At 45.9% G+C, this 15,590-nt stretch overlaps 1 protein-coding gene and 1 pseudogene across 1 annotated transcript; both read left to right on the top strand.

Annotated features, from left to right (window-relative positions):
- The first annotated feature begins 620 nt into the window (after positions 1-620).
- Positions 621-1,919, top strand: LOC124695709 (annotated as a pseudogene).
- Positions 1,920-4,344: 2,425 nt separating this feature from the next.
- On the top strand, positions 4,345-9,466 carry LOC124695711 (monooxygenase 2-like). The gene is made up of 5 exons (XM_047228531.1): positions 4,345-4,474; positions 4,578-4,724; positions 8,026-8,094; positions 8,183-8,348; positions 8,449-9,466. Exons 1-5 carry the CDS (start codon positions 4,401-4,403, stop codon positions 9,202-9,204), a joined length of 1,212 nt encoding a protein of 403 aa, XP_047084487.1. The 5' UTR covers positions 4,345-4,400; the 3' UTR covers positions 9,205-9,466.
- The last annotated feature ends 6,124 nt before the right edge of the window (positions 9,467-15,590 follow it).

Consider the following 15,590-nt stretch of genomic DNA (forward strand, 5'->3'; position numbering starts at 1 on the left):
GCGGCGGCGACTTTCGGCGAGGACTAGATGCGATCGGAGGAGCCTCGCTCTGATACCATGTAAGAAGTATTATGGGATGCGTAACCCTAATTGGGCCGCACGGTGCTTATATTTATAAGGACAATTACATAGCGTACATACACAGGAGATCTACAGATACACGTATACACGTTTGTACAACTACTTTAACAAGGATGATAGGAGGCAACACCCCATATGCATGGCTGGGAGAGGAGATTAGTTTTACTTGGCGTCCCACTGCCAGATCATAGGGCAATGTCTAACCTCTTCCAGTACGGGCTGGCTTGCTTAATTTGTTCGGTAGTACTCCTACGTTGGATCGAGCTGAAGTGGAGGACTACTCGAAGATCCCATCAGCATCGTCAGCAGTGACGCCAGATTTCTGCTGCTTCTTTCTCTTGAAGGAAAAGAAATACGTGCTCTGATCTGATCTTGATGAGTCTGCACTCTGCAAGTATGCAGGCATATGTACATATACACTCACCAGACGCTCTCGATTTACATGCTCACACAGTTCATAGGTGAAACTAATACCAGTTCACAGTTCAGCTCGATCGTCCTAGAACCATAGTCAGCCCGCCGGTCCCACATACAAAGTCATGGCAACGGCCACGCGACAGAAGGACGCCGCCGAGGAGGTGGTGATCGTCGGCGCTGGCGTGGCCGGCCTGGCCGTCGCCCTGGGGCTCCACAGGAAGGGCGTTCGGAGCGTGGTGCTGGAGTCGTCGCCGGTGCTCAGAACGTCTGGGTTCGCGATCATGGCATGGACGAACGCCTTCCGCGCGCTCGATGCCCTTGGAGTAGGCGACACCATCAGGAGTAAACATGCGCAGATTCAGGGGTACAGTTGCATGCATTTTCAGTCCTTGTTGCCCTTGATTATACTGTAGATGTTTAATCCTTCATTCATGCATATTGGTGTACGTTTAATTAGGGTGCGTGTCATGTCTTCGTCTACCGGGGAAGTGGCGCGAGAGATGGATCGGTTCAAGGAAAACTGTGAGGAGGATTTCTATCCAGTACCAGTTCTTGGTGACGTAGGCAATGTTTGATGCAGTATCTGGCACTCGTTGATGCAGGGGACCCCATGAAGCCCGGTGCGTGCAGCGCAACGTCCTGCTGGAGACACTGGAGGCAGAGCTGCCGAGAGGCACCATCCGCTACTCCTCCAAGATCGTCTGGGCCGACGACGACGGCGACGGTACCAAGATCCTCCATCTCGCCGATGGCTCGACTCTCAGAGCAAAGGTGCTGATCGGCTGCGACGGGATCAACTCGGTGGTGGCCAGATGGCTCGGTCTGGCGAAGCTGTTCGACTCGGGGCGCACGGCCACGCGGGGACACGCCAGGTACCCCGACGACGGCCATGGCTTCGAGCACAAGATGGTGCAGTTCAGCGGCCAGGGCTTCCGCGCCGGCATGGTCCCCTGCAACGACACGGACGTCTACTGGTTCTTGACATGGTCCCCGACTGGCAAGGAGGACGATGACCGGAGCCCGGCGGCGATGAAGCAGTTCGTGCTGACCAAGCTGAGGAGTATCAACGCCCCTGCCAAGGTGCTGGAGGCGGTGGAGAGGAGCGAGATGAACGACGTGCTCGTGGCGCCGCTGCGGTACCGCCCCCCGCTGTCGCTCCTGTCCGCGAGCATCAGCAAGGGGACCGTGAGCGTCGCCCGCGACGCGTCGGTGACGGGACGGAGACGGTCGAGGCGTCCCTGCGCCGGTACGCCGGGATCCGGCGGTGGAGGAGCGCCCAGGTAATCGCGGCATCCTACGTGGTGGGTCTGGTGCAGCAGAGTGATCGCGCCGTGGTGAGCTTCGTGCGGGACAGGATGCTATCCGGGTTGCTGGCAAAGGGGCTCCTGATGATGCCGGACTACGACTGCGGCACGCTGTGACTGTGAGACAGGCAACTGTCTCGATTCACTTGGGGTTGCTGTCAGAGTTGGACGCGACAGTGAGTAGTGTGTCTCGGTGTTAGTGTGTATTTCTTCCTATTTGAAAAAAAAAGTGTAAATTTAGAATAAAAATATGTTGTATGTTGACCACAAATTTATTATTTTTCGTAGCTTAAAATACGAAGCAATTCCTACCAAACCTTTGCACAAATATTCAGAATATGTGTATGTATTCATAAAATAAAATTTATAATTTTTTAAACCACAAAAGCATAATTTTAAAATATCACGAAAACCAGAAGCACTCTCGGGTGCACCAAATCTGCTCATGTATTTCTTGGTCATTAAGGAGCTGGTGTAGATTGGCCAGCTTTACTAGAAAGCTTCCAAAACTGTTTGGGTTCCGGATTATTTAATCTATGTACACATTTCAAGCTGCCATACCTTTCTTCTACGGAAACCATTTGGCTAAATATCGTTAAGGGCAACTCTATCGGGCTCGACGCAAATCGAACACCTTTTGATGTACCTTTCTTCTACATAAACCATTTCAATGTTATGTCTAAGGCAACTCCAGCAGTGCAACACCAATCGAACACCAAAAGTGTCTGTTTTGCTCCGTTCGAATTGAGTCGGGAACGCACAAATCGATCGCGCTACCCTTTGTCCATTTGGGTCGGACCCAACCCAGTGGCCCGACACACTTTTTTTATGTTGATGAACTTTTATAGATATAAAATTTAGTTTGCATAGAAAGGGAAAAAGGACATAGAAAATTAAAAAAGGACAAAGCCCTAGTCTGCTACTCATCATCCTCAACATATGCATTGTTTATTGCATCAAGAATTTGGCCACAGACTTGGCATCGAGGCAAGTAGTTGCTCCGGTTCCCAGTTTTGCTTATTTTGGAACTACCTCCACAGTGTAGGGAACTAGTTCCAAAAGCCAAAAGAGAAATATAGAACCACATTTGGCTACACATTGTGGGTGCCCTAAGTCACCGACATCTAAAAAGCGTTGGACTCCAAGCGTGTGTGTCATTGATGGTGGCGTAAAAGACCAACCACCCGCATGCTAGACCTGGCGTGGATGTTGAAATCGAAGCGAGCTATTGATGGCGAAGCAGTACCCGGTGCGTGCGCAAAAGACGAAGCGGGCAGTGTACGCACGCTCAAGCCAGCAGCGGGAGGAAACCCGTGGTCCGCGCTGTGTCCGCTGTGACATATATGCCACCAAAATTTCGACATGAAATGGATCGTCGTGGACACGAGAAGCCATTTGCATCGGGCCACTGGGCTGGGTTTCGGCTGTCCTCGTGTCCGCTTGGACCAAAACGGACCGGTGGAGATGACCTCACTAACTAAGCATGCTAAGGGCATGGCCAATGCATAGCCTCAGAGGTGTTGCCTCGCAGCTTTATCTTGGTTTGGGTGGTCCAATTTAGGTTCGGATAAAGAGACAGCCTCTTCATCAGGAGACAACCTCTTCAGCCATAAAGTGAAAACTGAGTGGAAATGTGAGAGAGAAAGAGAAAAACCAAATTAACTTTTGAGAGAAAGACATATTAATGGAACCACAACATGGCATGCATATGTTAAAAGTTTTATCCAAACCTAATTGGACAGGTGCCTCCATTGCTCATGCCCTAACTTTGCGAACGATCGCTTAGAAAATGAATGCAAGGGTGTCAAGGGACAGGAACATCAGTACATCACCTTCTGAGTTCAAGCTTTACAGCCCTGCAAAAATAAAAATACAAGCTTTGATCGGCCACTCTACACCTGTTTGCTACCAACAAAAGGGGAGTGCGTAGCAGGTTTCTTCAAATGATCATCTACCTAACAATCTAATATTGTTAGCTGCAATCACTGATCAGATGTAAAGCATCCAGGGAGTTTGATTTAGTACTCACTAGCCGCCTCTGCGACAAAATCAATGAGCTGGAGGAAACCACATATGCAGCTTCCTTTGAGGCACCATCAGATCCTGAATGCTTTTGTGCACCATGCCACATTACCGCATCAGGAAGCCAGAATTGGCGTGTTGTATGATGAACCAATTTTGCAATGGAGGCCACCAGGCTAGCCCTACAACCTTGAAGCCGTCTTCCAAGAAGGCCATACCTGACGACAACGTGATAGCACAACATGCCTGGACCGCCGCCCTGATGGACCAAAGTCAGAGTTCTCCTTGCCCATGCCGAATCCGGTCAGTCGGTCACCGATCAATCTTCACGGCTACACCCAATTCGACACATGCCTGCCGGTGATCACCGTGGCCGCCAAGGCTCCCAGCCACCTGCTATGCTGTTATAAATACCACTCACATAAGCTCCTGGTCCCATCAGATCCGGCCACTCTCCTGACGGCCTGACGAGGACCTCCTTCTTCTTGCTCTACGCCTCTACTGCTCCAGCACTCTTCACTCTGTTCCGACAAACACCAGCTACATACGCCCCACGGGGTACGCCGCCACCGATTGATGGAGGCCGTCGAGGACATCGTCATCGCCGGCGCCGGGCTCGCCGGCCTCGCCACGGCCCTGGGTCTACACAGGTAAAGAAAGAATCATCTCCGTTTTTCTTGTTCGGTTCAGCGCTGCTGCGCCTGCTAGCTCCGAGCTGGATGCAGAGGCCGAGCTGATGAACGAGTGTTGCAGGAAAGGGGTGAGGAGCCTGGTGCTGGAGTCGTCGGCGACGCTGCGGGCGTCGGGATACGCCTTCACCACATGGACGAACGCCTTCCGCGCGCTGGATGCCCTTGGCGTTGGGGACAAGATCAGGGAGCACCACCTGCGCTACGAGAGGTAAGCTACTACAGACCAATCATGGAACTATCCTAGCAGTACTAAGAGTGAAGGTGACACGACTTGCCTGGTAGAGTGGTAGTGACAGTGGGACCTTCCGAATAACAATTGGAGAATAGTCAAATCTAGCTAGGACTAGATTTTAGATCATGTGTGGTATACACTTTGTTTAGATCATCTGTGCTGTAGTTTTGGATTTACATTACGGAGTTAAATTTTGGGAAAAAAGGGGTTATGTTCGAAAGTTTTATCCAAGTTTAATTTGGTCCTTATTCTCTAAAATGCCTATTAAGACATTTACACAAAAACCGTGCAAATGAAAAATGTTTGGACTAGCCCATCCGTAAATCTTAGTGGACGGCGTGCTCCCGGAGTGGTGGCCCATCCGCAGCAAATCAGCCCGGTTTAGGAGAAAATGGTGCGGATCGAAACGGACGAGTTGGAATGGCAAGAGGCCACCACGGTGCGACCTGATATAAATTTAGATTGTGCCAACGGTTCAATTTACAATCTGGAAATTATACAATGTGCTTACATAATCATACACTTGAAACCACTATTAAGATATTTGTTAGTTATGCTTTAGAAACGTTGGCAATAAAAGATACTATTAGTATTATGCAATTGTCAAAAATATATTCATTGAGAAGCTATTGTTACGAAATACGTTTAAGTTTAGAACTATGAAAATGTATTTTTCAATACTATATTACAATGGTGTACCTGTCAACTCTAAAGTTAGGGCATGTTTGATCCGCATGATTCTTAGAACATACGAATAAAAAAATACATGATTTGAATGCCATGTCTAGTTGAATCGAACCTACATGATATTTCTTCGAGTAGAGTCTGACTCAGAGAAATGCAAAGGAACTGTAACATGAGGTTTGAGCGGATTTCCCCCCTCCAAAATATAGTGCAGTTCAATTCTATCTATAGGAAAGTTCTCGTGCATTCGAAAGGATACCAATCCAATGCATTCAATAGTGCACAAAGGACATCTAAAAAAAAAAAGTGCACAAAGGAATAATTTCAAAGGGTGAAAATCCTACAAAATTCGTATGGCATTCCTTTGAATCGAATGTACCCTTAAGATCTATAAAACTAAAAAAAATCAGTATAAATTGTAAGGTAGAGTTGGGCGCCAGGGACTTGGTTGAGGTGGAGGCATGGTGGTCGGAGGTAGTACGCCGTCGAGCTTGACTAGGTCCCCACGGAGATGGCCTCCTCGGGAGCGAGGGATGCGTCGTCGACTGTGCCGCCTCCCTCGCCCCATCTCCTCATGCAGGGAAGATCACATGTGCCCGGGCAGTCGCGCACGAGCTGTGGCACGGGGTACCCTGAAAGGCGACGCGACGGCGGTAGGAGTGGGAGCGCGGTGCCGGAAGGAGTTCCCTGGCGGAAAAATCGCGGGGAATTTCCATGTGGCGTGCGACTGAGTGGAGAAAGAAGAAAGGGGGGATAGGCTTCGGGTGGGCCCCACATCAATCGCTCCCCTAACGCCACGAAGTAGTACGTGTGTCGTTCCCTCGACGAGGAGGATGAAACCGCTCGATCCCCGAGGATTCCTAATCATTTTCCATAGTCAAATCTATTGATGGTACTAGGTTACAAATAGGGTCCAAAACTTTTTATTTTCATAAATTGGAAAACCATATTTCCATGTTTAAAAAATTCTGAAAATAATTCTGGATATAATAAATGATGTGTCTGAGAAATGTCCAACATGTCAACTTGAAATTATTTATATTACGAGCTACACACAAGTTACAAATCCTGACAAACTGTAGAGTTCGATAACAATGCGAAATGTTCACTCACAGTTTTTCATTTTGCGCACCCTAAATACAAACTGTTTTGCATTAAGAGTTTGCACACTTGTAGTATACATTGTTGACTTGCCGACTTTTTTTTGGAACTTTTGATACTTGATTAATGTATGATTTTCATTTTTCTAAAAAAAAAAGGGGCTACCGTAGCTCGGCCGCGTTTGGATTTTCCGTATAAACTCTCTCCGTGCTATGTAGTGCATTTTTTTTTCAAAGATAAATCCCATAAATATGACTAAGTATGTAGAAAATATTTCAACATCCAAAACATCAAATCAATATTATTAGAACCAGTGGTGGCGGCTATACTGGCCGTGGCCCAGCCTTCCATTTGGTTTTTACCTGGGTAACACATAGTATTGTTTCGGCCCACTGACAAAAAAAGATAGACACTACCTGTGCTGTTTTAATTCCATTTTGCTGGCCGGCCCATCCTTCAATTTGCTGCACACTCTGTCACTCGTTGGAACTATCATCAAACATAACTTCATATTATATATACCCGGCAATCCGGCATTGTTCTTTTTTTACATGGATACCTGACATTGTTGATGTTGATGCATAAGTTTGAATGTCATTAAAACTAATATGCACTACATTTTCGCAAATGGAGTGCATTTTTGGAAACAGTCAGTAGTATAAATTTTAGATTTACATTATTAGTTGAATTTTAGAGAAAAAAAGTATGTTCCAAAGTAGTATTATCAGAGCCTATGTTTGGCTATTAAGATCAATGTCCCATGCTTTCAGTTGATGTGGCGATACTTTATTTTTGAACGGTCGATACTTTTGTATAGTTGGAACCTATAGAAACATAGGGAACTCAAAGAAATGTTCGAAGCGTTACAAAAGGGCATGCAAATGAAAAAAAAAATCGTAACCTTATTCAAGTTTAAAAGTATTAAGATGATACATGAAAGTAAAGGGAAATAGGATGATATGTCAGAAACATGAAACTTGTTGAAATAAACAGGTAACTAGTTCGGTTTCTGGTTAGGAACTTTCAGGAATTGATATGTCATAAACAAGTAAAAAACTTCTTACAGTTTCTAGCTCGACCTAGTTTAGAAGTTCTTTTTGGGTACTTGGCCTTACAATATAAGTTCTTACGGTTATATTGTGATTCAAATTCATTCTAAAGAGAGGTTAACTTCTGACGAACGGAGCGAGACCTGTCGTCGGCATATATCTCTTGTAAGCCACCTATATATAAGGATTGATGTCACCGATTATATATACCTCTTGTAAGCCACCTGCTAGGGTTTATCAGATTATAAGATAACCCACGACGATTGTAAACACTTCCCGATATAGTGAAGTATTTGTTGGCTGGTGTCAGTGGTTTTTTCCTCTTTGTGTTGGGGAGGTTTTTCACGTTAAATCTTATGTCACCGCGATGCGATTTCCTTTTCGTCCTTCGCTATTTGCTTGTTACGTTTATAACACTTACTGAATTAACGTAATTTTTGCAGGCTGGTGGCCTTCTCTGCGTCCACAGGCGAGGCTGCTGCAACAGTGAGCCTGAAGATGCAGGGCAAAAGGTTGTGAAACTATGCTCAGTGAATTGCAGATGCACGATCTGACAACTTCTCTATGTTCAACAATTTAACCATGGTTTCGTTCCATCAGCGGGCCTCACGAAATCCGGTGCGTGAAGCGCAACTTCCTGCTGGAGACGCTGGAGAATGAGCTGCCGGAGGGCACCATCAGGTTCTCCTCCAAGATCGTGGCCATCGAGGAAGAAGGCAACGTCAAGGTGCTGCACATGGCCGACGGCTCCATCATCAGAGCTAATGTAAGACATTGCTGCATTGCATTTGTGCATCTCTTCTTGTCAGCAGCAAGCCAGCAACAGAAGCTTACACAACCGGTTCGTGCTCTGCACTTGTGTGCAGGTTCTTGTCGGGTGTGACGGCGTGAACTCGGTGGTGGCGAAATGGCTGGGCCTCCCGAAGCCGATCCTGTCGGGTCGCTCCGCCACCAGGGGCCTCGCCGAGTACCCGGAGGGCCACGGCTTCGGGCCGGAGATCCTGCAGTTCATCGGGCAGGGCTTTCGCTCCGGCGTGCTCCCCTGCTCCGACACCTCCGTGTACTGGAACTACACCTGGTACCCGTCCCCGGCCGACGGGGACGCGGAGGAGAGTGTGGCCAAGATGCGGCAGCACGTGCTGGCGAAGCTGGGCGCCACCAAGAAGATCCCGGCGGAGGCGCTGGACGTGATCGAGCGGAGCGAGATGAGCGAGGTGGTGTCGTCGCCGCTGCGGTTCCGGTCGCCGCTGGCGCTGGTCCGGGGCAGCATCAGCAGGGGCAACGTGTGCGTGGCCGGCGACGCGTTGCACCCGATGACCCCGGAGCTCGGGCAGGGCGGGTGCGCGGCGCTGGAGGACGGCGTCGTTCTCGCCCGGTGCCTCGGCGAGGCCTTCGTCGGCGCGGGCAACGACGGCGGGTACGCGTGCGTCACTGCGGCGCTGGAGAAGTTCGCCGGGGAGCGGCGGTGGCGCGCGATCAGGCTGGTCACGGCGGCGTACGTGGTGGGATTCGTGCAGCAGAGCAGCAACGTGGCGATCAAGTTCCTCAGGGAGAAGTTCTTGTCGGGACTGCTGGCCAAACTGATGGTCGACATGGCCGACTTCGACTGCGGGAAGCTCTAGTTCAGTTCTGGACGTCTGATCGAGGTAGAACGAAAACGATGAGAGAAAATGACGTAAAACGGCCACCACATACCCACTCGGGGTGTGTGTTCATTGCTCACGTCGAGCGCCTGCCTATGATTGCAGAGTAAAGTACGTAAATAAAAAGTAAATTGGCATGGATGTAAGCAATGAGTCCATCCATCCATCCACATGGGACAAACTTTTGTAGAATCTTTTTTTTTCTAGAGGAAACTTGATGTCAACACTTGACTTTGTGATGAGTCCTCTTGGTGTGAACTAAAGCTCGATCTCGCTTGGAGTGGACTTTTTCCCGCCGACAACAGAAACTGCTGTAACCACATGCCGTGATTCCGTTAGCCAGAAAACAAGTATTGCAGTGTAGGATGCATCCAGTTAACAAACCACCGGCTTTTACCAAGTGGCTTCACCCGCAATCAAGGAGCCCACCCACGGAATGGACTACGATTCCAGGTAATTTTGCAGTGACAAGTTTGAGGAATCCGGCCACAGAGCCGACATGTGAACAGGCATGGTTCCGTACCAGTGCTAATGTGCTATGCTAAATTTTGTTTAGATAACAGGTAAAACATTGCCTGACTTTAAATTAATAAAGTTATACGGTTTAAGAGATTAGATTACATAACTGCTAGACCTACAGCTTCGCCAGGAATAAGGAAAAGCACCCAAATTCTAACATAGCACAGGGCCGGCTCCCCATAAACACGCCGATAACATAACACAAAAGGGACAGAGGTATCTAGTTCTTCAGGTTGTTGGCTTGAGCGACATGTACAACTCCCTTAGCTCGTTTACCATTCCAGCTTAGTCCCTCATTTTCTCTTGCTTTGAACTTTAAGCTCCACAACTGTAAAATGATAATGATTTTGTAAATAATGTCAGCTGGGTTAGATAAGGTTTTCTTCTCAATAGCAAGTTTGTTGCCTGCATTCCAAACCGCACAGGATTGGGCAGGAAAAAACACCCAAATAATATGTCGTGTATACCCCGAGAAACTCGACAGGATGGCATGAAATTGTGCAAAGTTGGCAGGTCGCCTGTTGCACCCTAGTAGCTGATGAAGACCTGACTAGGAAAAAATTGCCAAGAAACATGAGAAGAAAATGTGGTTGACATCCTCAATGGAACCGCAAAAGGTGCAAAGACCATTAGAGGGGCCATGACAAATAGCTATCTGTTGGCCTGGCGGAAGCTTATCTAGGGCAAGTTGCCAGTCGAAGATTTTGATTTTTAATGGTACTTTCGCTTCTCACATATCCTTGAAGTGAGCCACCGTCGTGCCCTGGGAAAGCTTGGCACACATGGATTTTACAGAATAAGCACCAGATTGTTCCAGGTGCCATGACACCTTGTCATGCCCCGTACCAAGAGTCACTGTGGCCATCAAGACCTCCCACTCTGGCCACTGTCGCAGGCCCTCCTGATCGAGGTAGCGACGAAAGCGGAGCTCCAGCGAATCATGGCGTGGCGCATTTGCCACCGAGATGGACTGATTGTCACAGATAATCAGTTGCTGCTAAGAATTAAGGTTATGGTTTTGCTATTTGTTTGATGCGCTATTTGTAAGTTGCTTCTAAGAACTAAATCATGAGATTCAAGTAAATATGGAAATAAAATTCTTTAGTTAGAAGGCTATCGAATTATCTAATCATGAGATTCATGTAAATATGTAAATATGGTTGGCCAGATTATTAACCGAGGGTGGTGTAAGGCAAAACCTGTCGAGGAGGAAGTATGTAGGCTCAAAAGCTATTTCTCAGGTTATTTGGAAATCCGGGGATTCACAGTTTTGGGTCTAAGAAGCAGTTGTAGCATCATGGCAACTAAGAAGCACTTCTTTCCATACGGATTTTTCTCCATTACGGATGGATCAAAGATACGGTTCTGGGAGGATAAGTGGTGAGTGTGAAACAGGACAACTCGTGCACCAGATGCACCGGTGATGCTTGATCCCACTGGATGTTAAATGGAAGGACAAGATCTATGTATGGTTGGCCCGTTGGAACATTTATGGAAGGAACCCTACAGTGTCGCTGATTTGTGCAAACACAAGGACTCAGACACTGTTTCTCTCAATCTGGATCTCCCGAGCTCCTCTCTTTAGCCGCTGCAGCTCATGACTGCACCAAGCTTACAGGTCATGCTCTTATATCTTCAGTTTTCTTAGAAGAAACTTTTGATCGGAGTTGCGGCACAACGCCGATGAGCTGGTGAGCCACTACTACCAAACATGGTTCTCACGCGAGGGGTTGCTTACAGGATCTGGAGGCGCTGGAGATTTACCGTCGGAGATCACCACCAAGATACAAAGAAAGAGGCAAGAGATTCAACTGGTAGAGAGATGACATTGGGGGGAAGTTTCTACCCCGCTCCCAGCATGGTGCTGTTGTACAGGAGATAAAGGGAGAGATACGATGGGGATTCAGGTTGGAAAGGACGATTCTTCTAATTCAGAAAAACTAGATTGTTTACAAATGTTCCAGCGGCACACAAGCTCTGCATCATGACCCTTCGTTCCAGATCCAATGGCCACAAGGAGTGGTGCATCTGGTGCACGAGTTCCCCCGTTTCACAGGATATGTCCTCGATAAGTGGTTGGGTGCAACCACGCTCCGGGAACAATATCCAGCTTTGTACATGATCGTACTTCATAAAGATGTTACTCTCGAGGCAGTGATGGAAACCTCTCCACCATCTATGACGTTCAGGCGTGATGTAGTCGGTCCCTGGTTAACCTCTTGGAACAAAATGCTACAAAGATTAGCTTTAGTTCAGCTGGTTCAAGGAAAAGATATATTCCACTGGGAACTTACCAAGAATGGTATATTCTAGGTAAGATCCATGTATGAGGCGTTAATAGAACATATTCAACCGGTTTTTAATAATAAGGTCAGTTGGAAGTTGAGTATACCACTATAAACGAAGGTTTTTGCTTGGTACCTACGCCGTGGTGTTATCCTCACCAAAGATAACCTTACAAAACGAAACTGGTATGGTTGTCAGAAATGTGTATTTTGTCATGAAGACGAGACAATAAAACATCTCTTCTTCCAGTGCCGATTCGTTAGAGCTATATGGTCAATCATTTAGATAGGATCTAACTTACATCCACCCCGAAGCATTGTGAATATTTTTGGCAATTGGTTAAACGGGGTGGAGGTTAGGTTTAGGAATCTTATCAGGGTGGGAGCGTTCGCCGTTATATGGTCGTTGTGGCTATTTAGAAATGACAAGGTTTTTAATGATAAAGATTCTTCTCTTATGCAGGTACTTTACCGGTGTATGGCTTTGCTCCGTTTATGATCGCCACTTTAGCTCTTGGAGGACCACGTCCTATTTACAGAGGTATCTGCACGGTTGGAGACTTCGTCCAAGAAATCTATTACCCAACATGGGTGGCTGCATAGTATGAGGATAGCGGCTCCTATACCATGTTAGGCCTTTTTCACGTCGCTACATTTTTGTAATGATCAGTGTGTTTTGTACTCTTGCTGAACGACTGTGTGCATCCTAGCCATGCAGAGGCCGGGTGTATTACGTCAAACCTTATGAGTAATAAAGCGCTCTTTTTTTGAAAAATTTAAAGTTTTAGGTGGAATCTTAATTAGATACCGAAAAGTCTTCCGACTAACCCTGGTGACCTCGACATCCTTAATCTTGAGAGTTTTTTGTGTGCTCTTCACCTTCGATGACCTTGGCTTGCATGGAAGCTCCACATAGATCTTGGGTGGGTCTGCTGAACCAATATGATGCTACCCATATGGAACTTCTGTATATCCTTATGCAATTTCTAATGGAAATGTGGAGCTTGCCAACTTTTGGGATTTTGCATGGCCAAGTTACCATTGCCAAATGTTATTGCCCCCTTATCTTCAATATCTTAGGGGAAAAAGGAAGTACAACGTCAAGAATGCCCTCCTAAAATACTTGGATTGATGATATGAATCATCTTTGACAATTTGTTACCTTTGGATGCATCTCCGAGCCATCATGCTCGGTAAAGACCTCGCTAATAAGAGCATCTCTAACATATGATTTAAACAAAACAAAAAAGACCCTTTGATAACCCCCAGGAGCAGGGGATCACTGTACCACCTCTCAATGTGGAAGTAAGGTATCGATCCGCAGGAGCAAGAAGTAAAAGCTATTTATTCTCTACAACTAAAGTGTCACAAGTTCTAGTTTATTATGCACTAAACAGTTTAAGGAAACAATGGAAGTTGATTTAGTACAAAAATAAAGTGAAACAAAATAGTAATCTCAAGTGTACGAATCCTCTTCAATGCAAGAGGACAAGACAAAGGTTTTCTCTTATAGGAACAATGGACATGGTTTCATGGGTTCACTCAATCCTCTCTCTCTCCATCTATGATGGTGATGTTATAGATAATAAAAGTACATACAAATGGCATGCTTTGATGGTAATTTTTATGATGGCTACATGTCCTAAAAGACATATTTGAAAGAAATACTCATTTGTGTTGTTGTTGTCACTCTCGTAAGGACAACGTTGGTTATTGTCATACCACATATCATACTTTTCCCTTTTAACCCCGAAATAAACGATGTGGGGATGCATCGTGTCACTCAATGCATGTGTCGTCTATCACTTGGCCACCCAGTACCTACATACATCATACTACTTAATGGTAAATACTTTAGACACTAATGCAATGATTTATTTATTGTGCGCAAGACCACATCTCTCTCATCTACGTGCACTTGGTGATGTCAAGCACCTCATGACACAGGAAAAACAAGGCATTTAGAATAGAAACCGTTACATGCATCATATAAGTATCTACGAAGTATGACAAACCATAAAAGTTCCAACACAACAGTAAATGCATAACAAATATCATCTCATACGACAATACCCACGATAGGAATTATATAGATAGATCTATAAACATCCAAGGAACATCTTATGGATTTCAACAATGATCATACATAAAGAGATTTGGATCAAGTTACCACCACAAAATCATTGTCCAGGGGTGGACTACACCCCTCTCATCATGGAGAGTGATGAGGAGGTGCTGGTGAAGGAGGAGAGGCGGCCAGAGGAAATCCCGGCAGCGGTTCCCCCTTTCATCTTCCTCTGGCGACGGCCTACTGACTCTCTGTTTAGGTGTTTTCGATCTTTGCCTCGGTGTTTTTAGATTGCGTTGGGGGACCTTATATATGCGTTTTAGGCCAAGACCATCATGTAGAGCTTTGGATGGACGGATGCAGACGCTTGAGGAGGCCAAGAGGTACGTAGGGTGGTGCGACCATGGGTGGGGCTCGCGAGGTTCCGGGACTCCAGAATGTTCGTCTTCATGAAATAATGACCCTCGAAAAATCCCAGATCCATTTGACTCTGTATAGGTCCCTGAAAGTAAAAAAGATTACATAAAACATGGATTTACTGTTGTGCGGAGTTATGACCAAAATAAGGGGGATCACTGAAAAATTCCAAAAAATAATATGAAACATGGATATGATATTATATAAGATGAAAATATGTGGGAATATGTGGCAATAAACTACAAAGTTCATGTATGCATTTTACACGCATCAACATCCCCAAGCTTAACCCATGCTCGTCCTTGAGTCTAAAGGTGATAAAAACTAAACATGGTCTTTGGAGTTTGTTGCTATGATGGATATAACAAGTAGTAATGCAGAAACTTAATTATTAATACTTTATTGAACATCAAAAGGCAAGTGAGATATGAAGTGATACTTCTTATGCACTACAAACATGCTCAGCAATAAGTCAAATTGTGTAAAAACAAATAAAAGTACTATGGACATTAAGCATGCAAGTGATCTCATTTGGCAAGGAATTTCTTTCTTTCTTTTCTTTGGAATAAGTGAATATTGGAATTAAGCAAGGAATACACATGCTAGCACTTCGATAATAATATAGAGCATAAAATAAATTTCCGGATATGAAAGTCACTGATGACCCACAAGTATAGGGGGTGTATCGTAGTATCTTCGATAAGTAAGAATGTCGATCCCAACGAGGAGCAGAAGGTGTTGACAAGCAGTTTCGATGAAGGATTCACTGTAAATGCTCACAGACAAGTATTCGGGGGTTTTGATGTAACGAGTTGAATAAAGTACGAGTAAGTAAAGTGCGAGAGTAACAATTGCAGCGAGTGGCCCAATCCTTTTTAGCACAAAGGACAAGCCGGTTTGTTTACTTATAATGACCAAACGTTCTCGAGGACACATGGGATTTTAGTCTAGTGCTTTCGCTACATACGGCTAAATAATCTTCATTGTTATGATAAGTGTTGTGTGGGTGAACCTATGCTAATGTACCGCCCTTCCTAGGACTAAATACATACTTGTGATTATACCCCTTGCAAGCA

Source organism: Lolium rigidum, chromosome 3 (assembly GCF_022539505.1).
Source record: "Lolium rigidum isolate FL_2022 chromosome 3, APGP_CSIRO_Lrig_0.1, whole genome shotgun sequence".
NCBI classification, from domain to species: domain Eukaryota; kingdom Viridiplantae; phylum Streptophyta; class Magnoliopsida; order Poales; family Poaceae; genus Lolium; species Lolium rigidum.